The sequence below is a fragment of the Dissoconium aciculare genome, assembly GCF_010015565.1.
Source record: "Dissoconium aciculare CBS 342.82 unplaced genomic scaffold K489scaffold_7, whole genome shotgun sequence".
Classification (NCBI taxonomy): domain Eukaryota; kingdom Fungi; phylum Ascomycota; class Dothideomycetes; order Mycosphaerellales; family Dissoconiaceae; genus Dissoconium; species Dissoconium aciculare.
Window position 1 is genome coordinate 1,675,227 of NW_022984957.1, and position 14,306 is coordinate 1,689,532.

Genomic DNA, 14,306 nt, shown 5'->3' on the forward strand with positions numbered 1-14,306 from the left:
CGTTCGGAGGGGCCCTTTCCTAGTTGGCACGGATGACGAGCTTGCTCAAGAACTTGTTGCTCAAGCAGTCGAAGTCGTCGCGGTCGAATTTTGCGCTGGGCCGTTCTCTGAGGTAGGATTCTGTGTTGCAAAGTCAGTTGTGGACGAGGTTTTAGAGGTTCGAGTTTCAACTTACCGTATTTGTTGACGTGGCCTCTGACCTCGGTCAAGGCCTCGCAGATGGCAGGGTTAGAGCCGAGTAGTTGATGGTGCTTGCGAGTGTCCCATTCCTGGAGGCCTGGAAGCTTGGTGGAGATGGCCTGGAACAGACCGACGATGACGCCGACGGGAGTGGTCTCCATGTCTTCGCAGAACTTGTTGACAGCCTGCTCATCGGGCACACGGTAGTGGGCGTCGAACTGCATCTCTTCCCAGATCGCGAGCAGGATGGAGGCCAGCATGAAGATCGTCGGCCAGTTCTTTAGCTTGTCGCCCGAGTAGACAGATGAGTACAACGACGACAGTTCCTCAAGGATGTCGCGTTGCAGCTCTCGCCACATGTCGGCGAGGGCAGCCTTGACCTGGAAGTTAATCATGACGGGAGCGAGAATTCTCCCATGGTACCTCGATCGAGGGTCCTCGACTTTCCCGTCGAATACCTCATCCTCACCGATACCCTCAATCAGAGTCACGTGAGTGGTGAGGTTGTAAGCAAGGATGAGCTTGAGGGCCTTGCGCACGGAAGGCGTTTTCTCCTTCGTGTAGTAACGGTACGCGGTCTTGAGGATCTCTGTCAGAAACTTGGTGCCCTCGAACAGGTCGTCAACGAATTCCTCAAAGTTCTGGTCGAGGTGGCAGTCGAGGTATTCGGACAACAATGAGATGCTGACACCCTCGAGGCCAGCAGACAGGCGGTGAGTTGTCAGTTCAAAGTCTTCCACGTCGACACTGTTGTTGGTTTCAACCCAATCCATGTCAAAGCAGTCCTCGTCACGAACATATACCTCACGGACGTTGATCGGCAGGAGGTGACCATAGCCGTGAGTGATGTAGATCGTTCGCTCCTGAGTACCAAAGCCTTTGATGTTGCTGATGCTGAAGGCTAGGGTCACGTGCCGCTCGTAGTCAGCCTTCCAGTCCTTCATGAAGTACGCGATGTCTTTGATGTCCATGCGCGTGCACGGGACTTGCCACAGCCGAGCATGACTTGGTCGGCAGCCGCCGCAGGGTTCGCCCTTGTCACAAGTCTTCTTCAGGAACTTGCAACGCAAACAGGCTCGGAGCTTTCGGATCTCGTGGGCCTGTTGTCGCTGCTCCGGCCGAAGAGGACCACGTCTGCGGCCGACCTTCTTCTCGGTTCCGGTCGAGTCCTTGCGCGGATTCAGAGGCACTGTCTTTTTGCTGATGATGGACTTGGTAGTCTTGCCGTCTAGCGGGGACTTGCGACGTCTGAGTGGCGGCGAGGTCGGGCCGGACGATGTTGGTGATGTTGATGAAGATCCTGACGATCGATATGAAACAATACCAGCAACAGGGCTGACGGCAAGAGATTGGGTCGGTGACGTTTGTTGACTGGAAGTCTGCAGACCTTGAATCTGTTGTTGGAGAAATTGGGCATCGAGGAACTCTGCGGAGTTATGGAAGTCGTGTGGTGATGATAGAGGCCAAGGAGGAATCTCCTCGTAGCTTCCTGACAACTCAGAATAAGGACCATCCGAGCTGGAGGATTCGGAATGGGTGCGAATGTGAAGGTTTTGGCTCGGGTTGGAGACGGTGCCGAGGGAGTCCATGGAGTGTCGGTGGCTGTTGAAGTTGACCATGGTCCATGAACCTTCGTTGTCGGAAAGCGATTGAATTTCAACGGCAGTACCTGTGGGTGAACCACCAGCAAGACTGGACCCTGCTGACTCGACAGCGTGCTGGTTTAGAGCATCGCTGTTGATGGCACTCGAGAAGTTTAGTCCGTTGGTGTAATCGTTGAGTGGAAAGGCCAGCGCATTCATCGAGTCCATGGGACCGGCCATGGTCATGAAGTTGGCAGCATCCATGCCGGCGGTGACAATGAAGTTGTCGGCGTTGGACGTCGGGATGAAGTCAATAGGTGACGCTTGCAACTGTGCCCCGAAAGAAGGCGCTACACTGAAAGCGTTCATGTTGAGAGCGTTCCCATTCGATACACCAAGTTGTTGCTGAGCGTGCTGCTGCGCTCTGTGCTGCTGAGCGGCCGCTGCAGCAGATGCACCCATTTGGAAATGCCAGTTATTTGAAAGCACCTGCATGTTCATGTAGTCCATGTTCAAGCTGTGACCCGGTAGGGTGACGGCCTGCATCGCCCTGGCTCCCTCCAGCCTGTTGTGCTGTTGCTGCAGTTGCTGTACATGTTGATTTGACGCGGCGTTGGCGAATGCTGCGTGTGATAGCTGGGACTGCGGTTGCGAGGTGGACTGTGATTGCTGTGGTAGTGAGTGAAAGTGCTGGTGATCGCAGGTGTGACGCTGCTGCTGTTGCTGTTGCTGTTGGTGCTGCTGTTGTTGCGACATGATAGCGGCCTCGTGCTCAATGGCTTCGAGGGTAAGCGAGCTCCAGTGATTTTCAGCGGTTTGTGAAATGAAGTGGGAGTAAAGATGTGATTGTTGCTGTTGCTGTTGCTGTTGCTGTTGCTGTTGTTGTTGTTGTTGTTGTTGTTGTTGTTGTTGTTGTTGATGTTGTTGTTGTGAATGTTGATCCGGAGATGTCACGGACCCGGTATAATCTGAGAAGGGATCATGGGAAGCAAAGTCAAAAGCGTCCATGGCGTCGGTGAGGATGGTGTTGAAGATCGAGGAAGGTTTCCAGCGCTCGGCGCGACAGTGTCAGATCAGCGCGTGCGCACGAACGACGAGGCGGGAGTAGTGGATGGCGCTTCGGCGTAGAGCAATCGCTAGGAGGAGGGAAGTGGTCGCACAGACGCAAGAACGGCCGCAGCGAAAAGGTAAAGATTATCCTTTTCAGTCTCTCACCGCCGAAGTGGGAGAGAGAAATCGAGGGCGGGTAGTCGAGAAGGCGGGCCCAGGGCTTATCACGGTCCTCTTTGTGTGTGGAGAGAGAGCGAGAGAGGGGAAGCCCACAAATATCGCACGGCGGAGAGCAAACGGAACGACGGTACTAGGTGGTGAGAAGAAGGAAATGGTCCCAACTCTATAGGAAGCAGCGAGCATGGGCGAACAGGTGATCACATACAAAACTAGGTAGGTAGTAGGTAGGCACAGTAGGTAATAATGAAACGACGACAACACGGACTTTCCACCTGCATGGACGGCCTCTCGCGGTGCGCCTTGATCGGATGCGTGCCGGCGCCTCTAACCTACCTCATCGTCACCACCACCACAGAGACGAGATTCGTAACGACGTTGATATGTGCAGAATAGCCGTATGTAAGGAAGTGGATACAGGCGGAGCGCGCGCCAACAGGACCGACCGACCTTGGATCGTGCGTGCATCATACGGCGCTCTCCACGGTCAGGTTAGTTCAACACATACCGTCCATGCGAAAGATTCCTCCAGGGCCACCTGGGTAATGCGATCCCAGCCAAGCGATCTGATCATACGGTATTGGAATCGATATGAAAGTACATCATGCGGGCGCCTTGTGGTCTGCAGCATGGAACCCATAGACCGGCGGCGATTCATTAATGGTGATGATGGGATATATACTGCCCAGGTGGGGAACAATAAATTCCATGGTATCGATACTCACCAAGGTAATAGTGTATACAAAAACAATGCTGGGCGACGGGAGCGAAGGAAAGCGAGCGGACTTCCAGCCATGCCGCCATGGCCCGCCCAGCAAGAAACAGCTCGAGAGGGAAAAGCCCTGGCTTCCCAGCGTGTTGGCAGAGAGGGAGGGAGGAATGAGCGGTGAAGTAGAGCGATATGCAGCTACTGAAGAGATGGCAGGGACCCACCAATGCCCACTCCAATCAAAGGAGGGGCTTAGCTTCTAGGTGCAGCTTTGGCTGCTGCAACGTGCAACACACACACACACGCACATACGCACACACCCATCCACGCCCATTCATCCTCAATCTATTTCTCCCTGGGCAGAGAGGGATCGTTTCTCGTCCATGCCTCTTGCAGTGACACGAGTGATCACGTATACTGTACGAGGAAGGAGAACAAAGTAGTCACGTCCTCAAGTGACTGTAATAATAGTACACATACTACGGATGTCATGAACGAGCCAAGCGAGTCCACACATGTGCCACGATATGCGCAATGCCGTACCTCCCTCACAGCCTCTCTGCATACCTACCTAGGTAGGGATTCATCATCATTACCCAGTACAATGAGTACAGGGTAACTCAGTTGTACGGGCCCGGTGTGCAGACATCGATCTGGTGCGATCGGTGCCGAAAAGTGCCTACATGCCCAGGTGGTTTCATTTGATTACTGACACCCCCACGCTTCCACGCTGCAGAAGTTGAGTCGATGAACGAGAGCGTTCTACACGATTTCCGTTGGTCGCTCACGCATGAGCGTGGTTCACGTTGGGAAGACACGGACAGGATCGCCAGGGTGTTCGACGATGAAACCGCTTCAAATCGTTCACATCAATGGAGGAGGATCAAGGCGCACTTTGCCCTCTGAATAATTCCTTGCTGGGCCGCATGCAGGCATCCGTCCCTTTGAAGGAAATAATTACACGACATGAAACACAACACACGGCGACCAGCGTATGATTCGCAATAGCAACGCCCATATATATAGATTCCGAATGGCACAGTATCTCGATTGTCATCAGCCACCGCAAATCTCCAGGATATCGCCATCGCTGTCTCGTATCTTCAATGGTTCGTCAGCCCGCAGATCGGCGCCGGATATAACCCGTTCGGAGCTGCCACGCTCTCGCGCAATCCCCGGCAAACGCGAACGACGCTACATTACCCTAATTCTGGGCTGGCTGGTGGACCCTGTTCCATTTTTTTGCCCGAACTTCAATTGGAACCTTCAAATGCTGTAATTACTTGGGTTGAATACCATGAATTGTTGCAGCTGTCCAGACGGCTGTATTCATCACGGCCATACGCCCACGGATCTGCAAGAAAATTTCTGCAGTCTTCGCTATGCCTCCTGAGCATCCGTTCGAGCACGTCCTGGTCAGATGGAGGTCCAGGACCCTCAGCAGTTGCAAACGCCATTAAAGTCCGGTAACGTCGGTGGCCCGCGGCATCACGTGCTCCAGCCACCTTCATGACGGATGGTCGTATCCAACTCCTCACGAACGGCTCAACCAAAGGATCACCGCTCGAGCCAGCAACCGATGCAGCACGGAGTATTCATAGGACATGTCTAGCACGTGAGGAGGATTCGCGACCAAACTCGGATCGGTGGGATAATGTGTTAAGGGAACGCCAGTTGCAGATAGTCGCCGACGAGACAGGTGCGATCCTGTGACAGGAGGAACACTCTTCTTGACGGGCTCTTGTGCGCATCTGGTAATGCTCCCACCGCTCATTCTCTGCCAACAAGTTTGCCGCTCAGAATCGCGAATCTAGTCGTGCTCGGTTGGACGAAGATGAGAAAAATCAGTAAGCCGAGCGGCTCACGTGTCTGCCATGCCCGATTCCGCCGTTCGCGTGACGGTGAATCCCACCGGGAGAACAGCATCGTTTAGGATCTCATACCAAGGAGCGGGAGGGACCTTTTGCCCGTTTCTCTTTCGCCGACGCGCGCAACAGAGGCATCCGTCTCCAGAAATCATTTAGCACAGTTCGCGACAATACCAGACTGTACGTTACGTGCAGCCGCCACTTGCTTGCCCTATGAGGACTAAGTCCGACCGACCCTAACCCAGATGCAGCCTGGTGTCCTCCGGAATCTCGTGGCTGCATTCCGCGCGCGCGAGGGCGAGAAGCGGTGAACGACTGCATCTCCTGCGTACACTGTACTAAAGTGTACTGCAGCGACTTGTCTACGAATGTGCATTTCTCCAATGACGCAGGGGGACGGCGCGCATTGCTTTTCAACGCACATACAGTCCAGGCCGTCAGTGCAAGATGTTGCCGCTCTATTCCTGTTGCTCTTCTCACCAACCCGCCAATGCGCACATGCATCGTCCAGTGACGAAGAATGTTCAAATCTTTCCCATAGACCAAATCCGGCAACGACGCCGGTGCGCCAGAAACAACTTTCCTGTCGCACAGAGTATATACATCGCAGAATTCTTCATCAGTCCAGTTTTCTGTCCTGGCGCCTGCCGACCAAACAGTGGTTTTGTCTGCAAGCTAGCCATACACACCACGGACGGTGCGGACGCGGGCCGTGCACACGTGTGCTGCTGCTGTGGTCACGACAGGGCATTCCGTGACGACGTCTTTGCTCCGGAAAACGGGCGACGGGGACTTTTCCTTCCATCATCAGACATCTCCATGTAGAAGTTGCCAAGTGACTCCTCCTGGTCCCTCCGTCGTGAGTGCAGGCGGCGCCATCCTCACATGATGGCGCGCGCCCTCGCGTGGCGAGTCGACGGCGATCTCGATAGACTATGTGCAATGAGTCGGCGCTTCTTCCCTCGATATACATACTTGTATCCTCGGACCGTCGTTCTTGGTCGCGTGTGGGAAGTTCTCGACCGCGTGGTGTCTTTCCTTACGCGAGAGCGGCCGAACCTCGCGTGGCGAAGTGTCCACTGGCAGCGTCGAGGACGTTCGAGTTGCGGACCGACCGTCATGCTCGTTTCCTCCGTTCTTCTCTGACCGCTCTTATGATTTCGGCGTATCCTCTTTTTCGTTTGGTTGATCGCCGAACAGAACGGTGCATCCCACATTGTCTCCGATCATAGTCTCGCTCGAGTTCGAGGTGAGATGAGGGGGAGGGCTTCAAGGTTCATGACTTGCAGAGACAATCTCTCCGGAAGTTTCCTCACGGATCAATTGCAGGCTATAGAGATACGATGCATGCAGAGGACATCCGCAGCGAGAATCGAGCTGTTCTGCACAAGAAAACAACAACGTCGCGATCCATTCATCGCTTTCGATGCAGTCACGTTGTTGCATCTCAGCGGTCCCTGAAAGTGCTGCTCTCTCAGGCACCTAGGTAGTCTACACCTCAACACCGCGATGTACTTCTGCGAAATTCCTCATTTCAATATCAGCTAGCAAGAGCGGTAAGTATGCACGATGCATGTAATCTAATATACTCTCCATCTCCGAGAGATGATGAGCAGTAAGTAGTTATTGTTAAAGCAGCGAAACCCGGTACTCAACCGCGCCGTCAACTACACTTCCCCACAGCAGCAACAGTAGCTCGGTCATACACCTTCCCCATGGTCACCGCAATGCGCCATACTGAAAAACCGTCGATCCCACATGGACAAGGATAATGCCCTCCCTCCATCATCACCTCACTCTCCCATCCATCCATCCATCCATCCATCCATCCATCCATCACGTGAAAAGATTCTTCAAGAGGGCCCCGACCGGCTTTTCCCGCTCGGTTCTCTCCATGTATGCATGTATGTATGTATGTATGTATGTATGTATGTATGTATGTATGTATGCGTTGGCAGGTCTCGAGGTGCGTCTCCTCTCAACCGAATATCTCCTCGTCCCAGAGCTGCAGGCGCATCCAGACGAGATCGCCATGTCGTCTTGTAAGCGCCGATCCCGTGACGCAATGCTGCTCTTTCTTGCAGCAGGCTATCGTATTGGGGACCATGGAAATGTCGCGCAGCGTGCATATCGTCGCTCCGTGGAGTTTTGGCCGTGAGAACGATGATTATGATGGAGGTGGGCTTTTGAAATCTTTGGTACAGGAGACTGCCAATACGTTTCTGCATGTGCATCGCGCGCGAGGGCGTCGATCTGGCACGGGAACCAAATTCACTTCGTGCATCTCTGCCCTCTCAGATCATCGTATCTGAAGCCGTTCAGGATGTCGTAGCATTTGTGGACCAAGGACCGATGGAGCGTATCGACAGTGACATACCATCGGGTATTGAATGCCTTTGTGGCGGCATGACCTGACGATAGCAGCTGGACGGTTGATATAGTTCCGAGCGGTATGCAGATTCGAAAGTGGCGAGCCATCGCCCAGACATGCCAGAGCGTGGCTAGCTATCTCCACGGGACAGATCTTTCGGTGTGCGCCAATGGCTCTGGTTTGCGAGTGAGAACCACAGTGAGCTCGAGTATCAGACGGGCTGCCCAACCTCCCCTTTCGCACGCAATGCAATCAAAGCATCCGATCTGAAGACCTGGTGAATATCTCTATGAGAGGGCCGTGCATGACGAAGAATCTGTTGCGCTGGCAGGTCGGTGTCGACGCCGACATGCAAGGTACTCTCCTCGCCGCCTTCGTGCAAGGCGCAGACATGTCTCATCCCCTTGACCAACCGACATGTCGTTATGCAGAACGACCTTTGACCGCCATGCTGAACCACAAAAATGAATCAAGGTCGTATTTCAATGGGCGAGGACGACGATTAGACTTCACCCTCAACGGCTCTGCACAGGAGCGAAGAAATTTCTCCGACTAGCCCTCCCTCTTCGTACGGCCATTTCTCCTCCTCCAGCTGAGGATGCCCGCATCGATTTCGCTCCGCGACACGCCGGCCTGCACGAGGTACATGACGACGCCCAACTCCTCCACGTTCTTGTTGCGGCTCTCGTCGTCGAAGAAGAGCATCTCCTCGTAGGCCAAGCCGGTTTTCTTCTGCAGCTGCTTGAAATGCGCGATCTTGTTTCCCGGGTAGATTTCCATGTGGTCGAAGAAACTCACCGCTGCTGCTGCCGTTGTCGACGACATCGATGGTGCTGGTGACGACGACGATGCATCGCCCGCTCCGTCCCGCTCGCTCGTCGGTCCTGGGATTTGTAGGAGACCGAGCAACCTTCGTGCCAAAGTCGGCGCACTCGTCCGAGACGCCGCGCCGACCACGACGCTCTTGTCCTGTAGGGCGCGGAGGATGCCCGGAACCTCGGGATAGAAGGCGAGGTCGCGGCCGCTCCGATCGCGGATCTCGAACCCGCCGGGTACGGTCGCTCGGATGGGAGGCTGGACGTGAGTATCGATCCAGAATGGCCATAGCGTGTAGTCGAGGTCGAAGACGAGCATTTTCGGCACCGGGAGACCATCGGTGAATGTCTTCGGGAGCAGAGGCTCGGTCGCTGCTTGAGAGGCCATGACGGCGGGTTTGCGTGTTCGGATAGCTTGTCTTCCAAGGCGTTGGATGATATACCCGTCGTGCAAAGGACAATGTTTCCGACGATACACACCCTGATCTGATCGCACTTATTTCTTATAATTTAGGCTGTTTATATATTTCGGTAGTAGGCAGGTATCGAATTTGCCACGCAGACACTTGCCCTGTCAAATATTTTCTGTCTCGTACTCAGGTCATCACAACCCTAAACAGATATCTGCGGTATTTCCAAGGTCGATGTTGTGTGGAATGTGTGAAGTGAGCTTTCGTCGATGTTTTTGGATACCATTGCGCTCTACTTCATAAGTTCGTAAGTGGTTCCTTGCAACGGCTCGGGGTGTTATCGAGGCCTTCCGTCCAAGAAACAAATCTTGCGAGGCACGTGAAGTCAAAAGTTTCCGTCCTCAGGTAGCAGCAGCATGATAAACAAAGGGCGCATAACTTAAAATGCCAGAGAGTAACATTCAGTCAATAACATCAACAACAGCACCATAGTGGTATCTTCAGACCTGACCGGACCAGAATCGGTCAAGACGCTATACACGCGTAACAAATGCAAAAATTGCTCCCGAACAAAACTCCTTTCCTTGCACATAAAGCGGGATATCACCCAAAGACAATTCCCGACATGCTTCATAATGACAACCAGACGTTTGAAAACTCCCTCGCGAATGTAAACAGATGCAGAGGGATCAGGAAGAACTCTTGTCGGTGTTTCTGCGGGGCCGACCGTATGTTCGAACACGCGGAGGCTTTCGCAGACGAGACAAGAGGGGTAATCCACAGAAATATCAATCATTATAATAACCGGACTCCGTCGTGCGCGCGCGTGCGCGATGATAATGCTTGGAGGGAATGCTGAACGCAGGATGATGAGCGTCCAACAAGAGAAGTCGAGACTTGTCCAAGACAAGAGACAGCCGGAGAAACACTTGCCGTGTATATTCTCGGGTGATGCAGAATAGATGTGATTGGTGATGGGCAGCGGTGGAGATGCTGGCAAGATTCCCGCAAAAAGCCCTCAGCGTTGAGAAAGCGCATCATGCAGCTGGTGCGACCATGTCGATGTCAACGGGCATCTCGAGGTCTTCAATTTCATTGCCACGGTGATCGACGACAATACGGCGGCCGAGGTCGCTTTCAGGCATGCCGTCGCGAGAAGCACCAAAGTCAAGGACCTATAGGTACGAGAGTTAGCCGACCATTCACCGCACAAAGGGATCTAAACTTCTTACCTCGATATAAGTGAGATTGTTGCGCTGCACAGCAGCCACACAACGACGTTCGTCGAAGCGGACCTGCCATACACCGCTGAGATCGGTGAGGAGATCCCGGACGAACTCGCCATTCTTGACGTTCCACATCTTGAGCGTGCGGTCCGAGCCAGAGATCACCTTTTGCCCATCATGCTGGAAACAGGTTATGGCGCCAGTGTGCGCCGACAGTGTGGCCCGGGGCGCTCCAGTCTCGGGGTCCCATAGACGAAGAGTACTATCCGCTGCCGCAGAGACCAGCCGGTCGTGGCTGAGATCGAGGAGGCCCACAAGCGATGTGTGCCCGTCGAGGGTGTAGAGCGAGGTTCCATTGTTGAGGTCCCAGATCTTGACGAAATTGTCCATCGAGCCTGAGATGCAGCGATTGCGGGCATGATCTAAGACGACACTGTAGACCTTGGAGGTATGACCAGCAAGGCGGTGCACCAGATCACCAGTAGATATCTTCCATACCCGCACTGTACAGTCGTATGATCCTGATGCGAGCGTGTCACCATGAGCAGCGATGGCCCGAACCGAATTATGGTGTCCGGCAAGAGTTCGCAGGAAATACGGGTTCTCACCCTCAGTGATCGGAGAAGCATTCTGTGTAACGTTGGCATCGTGAGGACCCGGCAGTCTCCACACGCGGAGGGTGGAATCGCGAGAGCCGGTGATGATGAGCGGTTCCTTGGGCATCATGATCGGAGTGCCATCAGCTGCTGTGCCAATTTGAGCGGGTTTCAGTATGACCAGGCAACGGACGGTAGAGGTGTGGCCTTGGAAAACCTGCAGGCATCGACCAGCTTCAATGTCCCATACCCGCACAGTGCGATCGGTCGATCCGGATACCAGCATATTGCCCTCATATTGAAGCGCCCAGACGCCGCCTTCGTGACCATCGAGGCGTCGGCGAAGAGCGCCGGTCTCCGTATCATACACGTTTATCTTGGTGTCATCACTTCCGGTCAAGATCTTGTCGCTGTCGAAGAGGAGACAGGTCACGACGTGGCGGTGGTGCGCCCGAAACGCCAGATGCTTTGGCTTGCTTTTTTCCGACATCCAGGCTTTGCGGATCAAGTAGTGACGCTGATATAAAGATTTGAACAGATGCATGTTACGCAGGCTGTCCAAACCAATTGAGGGGTGCGGGATCGCGACGGTGGCGGCATGCGCAAAGGCACTAGCGCCCTTTGCGCTGTCCAGCAGATTTGAGAGCTTCGTCTTCGCCTGCAGAGTTGCGGCCGGCTTCACAAGAGCTGAGGATGCTTGGCCGGTCCGTCGCTTGGCTTTCTTTGACCCTGATATTTTCGCCCTCTTTTTCATACTGCGTGAGTTTGTCGAGGATGAGGCCGTGAGCTCGTCGTCGCTGATAGTTGAATCATCCCTAGCATCCGGTGACAAGAGTGGAATCTCGGCGCTGAGGTCCTCCTCATACCCCTTGATACCGGGATGCTGCCAACCCCAGCCTTCACGCACCGCCCTGCTAATTTCATCTACCGGCAGCGTGAATTCATCTCTCTCAAGAAGGTCTTTCCAGGCTTTCTCGTTAGTGATGATCAACCTTCGCCATCGCTTTGACACCTGCGCAGCGCGGCACATGCTTTGCGCATCCAGGAAACGCGCGATGTTGAGACTGAGCTCTGGTGGGAGTATGTTGAAAGGATCGCATTTGAGGGCTGGGTTGACGACACTTGCTACCATGAGCAGCGTCGGCTTTGCACAGCGTCTCAGGAACTGGTACATCAGATATGTCTGCATGGCCTCTGGCATGCTGTCAAACGCGTCCACTATTGTCGGAATGTCCATGATCGTTGGGCCATCACGCGATGTACCTCTTTCATGCCGAGGAGCAGATCCGGATTGGGTTGACGATGGCTGTCTCGTAGATCGTGAGAATAGGTCGGCGTCTAGAGGGTCGGTGCTCCCACCGCGAGCTGTGTTATCCGCATCAATGATCGATCCCCCGCCGGTAGAGCCCTCGATGTGACTAGCAAATGAGGCATCAAAAGCATTCTGCCGCGAAGCTAAATTAGCAGCCGCAGTGATGGGTGATAAACTCGGGCTGGGTAAGCTAGCGTCCTGCTGCGAACTCGGCAGTAGGCTGGGAAATGTCGGGCGATTGGGATGTCGGAACTGCTCCATCTCGGCCATTTCAGCTTCAAGGTCTGCATCCATGACTGGGGGTGTAGGTGTGGCTCCGATAGCATCTTCGGTCGCGCCTGGTGCATAGATGGATTCGAAGCGCCGTTTCGCACTCTTACTATGGCTGTAGAAGGGTGGCCCTGGTTGAGAATCTTCCTCCTCTTGCAGGTCAATATCGTGCATATCCACATCGTCTTTGCCGAGTGGATGCAGCTGAGATGATGTCGAATGGCCAGGTTCTCTAGATCTCGTCCCAGCGGCTTTGGACCCTCCGAGCCGAGAACTCATACCCGCGCTGTTAGTATCCGGAGTCAACGGTGTGGTTTCGCTCGACTGTGCTCCTCCACCCGAGAATCGATCGCCTGCGACCGTTTTTTCAGGAGCCTCTAAGAAAGTTCTGTGAAGACGGGAGCGTGGCTTTTTCGATCTCCTCTGCAGACTCGCAATCTCCACCGCCTCCGCAAGTGATGGCGGCGAAGCCATGCGCTTTTGAGCCGAGCTCCTTGCGCCATCGTGTGCCTGCTGATGTACGCGTTTCATGGAAGAGGCGCCGCCTTCGTCCCTATCCTCTTGCCTTATTGCACCATTTTGATTGTGGATCTTTGCAAGCAGATGACGATATTGGCGATCAGTCTCCTCCGGATCCTCAGCCTCGTGAAAGGCGGTGGGATGGTTGTTTACGTCGAAGCAGAAACGCTTGATGTGGTGAGGCGTCGGCGAGAACGCTAGGGGATACTGCTTTGGGTCTCTTTCTAGTAGGTTTCGGGGTGGTCTGATGATCAGTGGTGGTAGGGAGACGGTGGTCGTAGTGGTGACTGTGGTGATGGTCTGTTGGGTCGCCGGCCCAAATGTGATTTGTGCCATGGTGGTTTGCGGCGGCAGTGAGGACGAGGATGAGGATGAGTCGTTCATAGCGCTAGCTCGCGAACGGCGAATAGGAATTTCTTCAGCAGGCGAAGCTGGAGCAGTGGAGAGGACGGGGTCGGAACCATAAGAAGGGTGAGGAATGGACTTCAATCCCAGGCCGACTCTTCCTGGGGGTTCCATGGCCATATGCGAGGTCGAGGCAGTGGTGGTCGGAGTGAAGTTCTAAAGCAGAAGTGCTCGAGGCAGATAGGACAAGGACACGCGTGCGGGCGTCAAGGACCGTGTCTGAGACTGGAGGAGTGCGTCCTGGCCGGCACGCTCTTCGAGAGTGCGTGTGACGCAAAGTGTTACATGCGGATGACGAGCCAGCAACATAAGTGCACGCCAAAGGTGAGTGGATAAGTTGGTACTCGCGTTGTCGAATCCGTCACCTGCTCTCCAACCAGGACAGGCGGTTGGGTGAAGTCAGAGGAGATGAGAAAGCACCAGGACAGGTCGGCAGTTCACCCAGACACCTGTAGCCGGCATGCAATAAAACGAGGAGGGTAGTCGACGGCCAGCAACAGTGTCATGCACAGTTTGCGGCCTTCCAAAGGGTGCAAAGGATAGTTGGGCCGGATCCGGCTGCAGTCCTGATACACTCGAACGTGAATGAGTTGTCCTGAAGTATGGGAAATTCTTGTACAGTGAGGTACAACTCTGGTGACGAGGCGAGATACACTTCGAGGATGGAGTAATAATGGCGGCAACAGCAGTACAGTTAGTATGTAGCAGCGAGCGGCGGGCGGGTGCGACTGTGCAGTGTGAGTGTGTGCCCCGGAAACTGCAGGTGTACCGAAAAGCCCTCCAGGGCTATCTAGTACTGTATCTACTGACTGTGT

The 14,306-nt window shown here is 54.3% G+C and overlaps 5 protein-coding genes across 5 annotated transcripts; 1 reads left to right on the forward strand and 4 right to left on the reverse strand.

The window, feature by feature from the left end:
* Positions 1–19: 19 nt before the first annotated feature.
* On the reverse strand, positions 20–2,225 carry K489DRAFT_321096 (uncharacterized protein; the record flags this gene model as incomplete). The annotated part of the gene is made up of 3 exons (XM_033601514.1): positions 20–120; positions 176–1,882; positions 1,997–2,225. 3 exons carry the CDS (start codon positions 2,223–2,225, stop codon positions 20–22), a joined length of 2,037 nt encoding a protein of 678 aa, XP_033459550.1.
* A 3,198-nt stretch (positions 2,226–5,423) lies between these two features.
* K489DRAFT_245602 (uncharacterized protein) lies at positions 5,424–6,260 on the reverse strand. Its single transcript, XM_033599909.1, has one exon. The coding sequence runs from the start codon at positions 6,069–6,071 to the stop codon at positions 5,637–5,639; it is 435 nt and encodes a 144-aa protein (XP_033459551.1). The 5' UTR covers positions 6,072–6,260; the 3' UTR covers positions 5,424–5,636.
* A 1,065-nt stretch (positions 6,261–7,325) lies between these two features.
* Positions 7,326–8,208, forward strand: K489DRAFT_371340 (uncharacterized protein; the record flags this gene model as incomplete). The annotated part of the gene is made up of 5 exons (XM_033603232.1): positions 7,326–7,479; positions 7,526–7,609; positions 7,652–7,721; positions 7,772–7,950; positions 8,009–8,208. 5 exons carry the CDS (start codon positions 7,326–7,328, stop codon positions 8,206–8,208), a joined length of 687 nt encoding a protein of 228 aa, XP_033459552.1.
* A 282-nt stretch (positions 8,209–8,490) lies between these two features.
* K489DRAFT_321083 (magnesium-dependent phosphatase-1) lies at positions 8,491–9,141 on the reverse strand (the record flags this gene model as incomplete). The annotated part of the gene is made up of 2 exons (XM_033601513.1): positions 8,491–8,731; positions 8,783–9,141. The coding sequence occupies 2 exons, from the start codon at positions 9,139–9,141 to the stop codon at positions 8,491–8,493; spliced, it is 600 nt and encodes a 199-aa protein (XP_033459553.1).
* Positions 9,142–10,200: 1,059 nt separating this feature from the next.
* Positions 10,201–13,422, reverse strand: K489DRAFT_320137 (WD40 repeat-like protein; the record flags this gene model as incomplete). Its single annotated transcript, XM_033601435.1, has 3 exons — positions 10,201–10,338; positions 10,396–12,698; positions 12,843–13,422. 3 exons carry the CDS (start codon positions 13,420–13,422, stop codon positions 10,201–10,203), a joined length of 3,021 nt encoding a protein of 1,006 aa, XP_033459554.1.
* Positions 13,423–14,306: the final 884 nt, after the last annotated feature.

Coding starts and splice junctions, on each gene's coding strand:
- K489DRAFT_245602 (XM_033599909.1), bottom strand. CDS start 6,071: ATGCATGTGCGCATTGGCGGGTTGGTGAGAAGAGCAACAGGAATAGAG.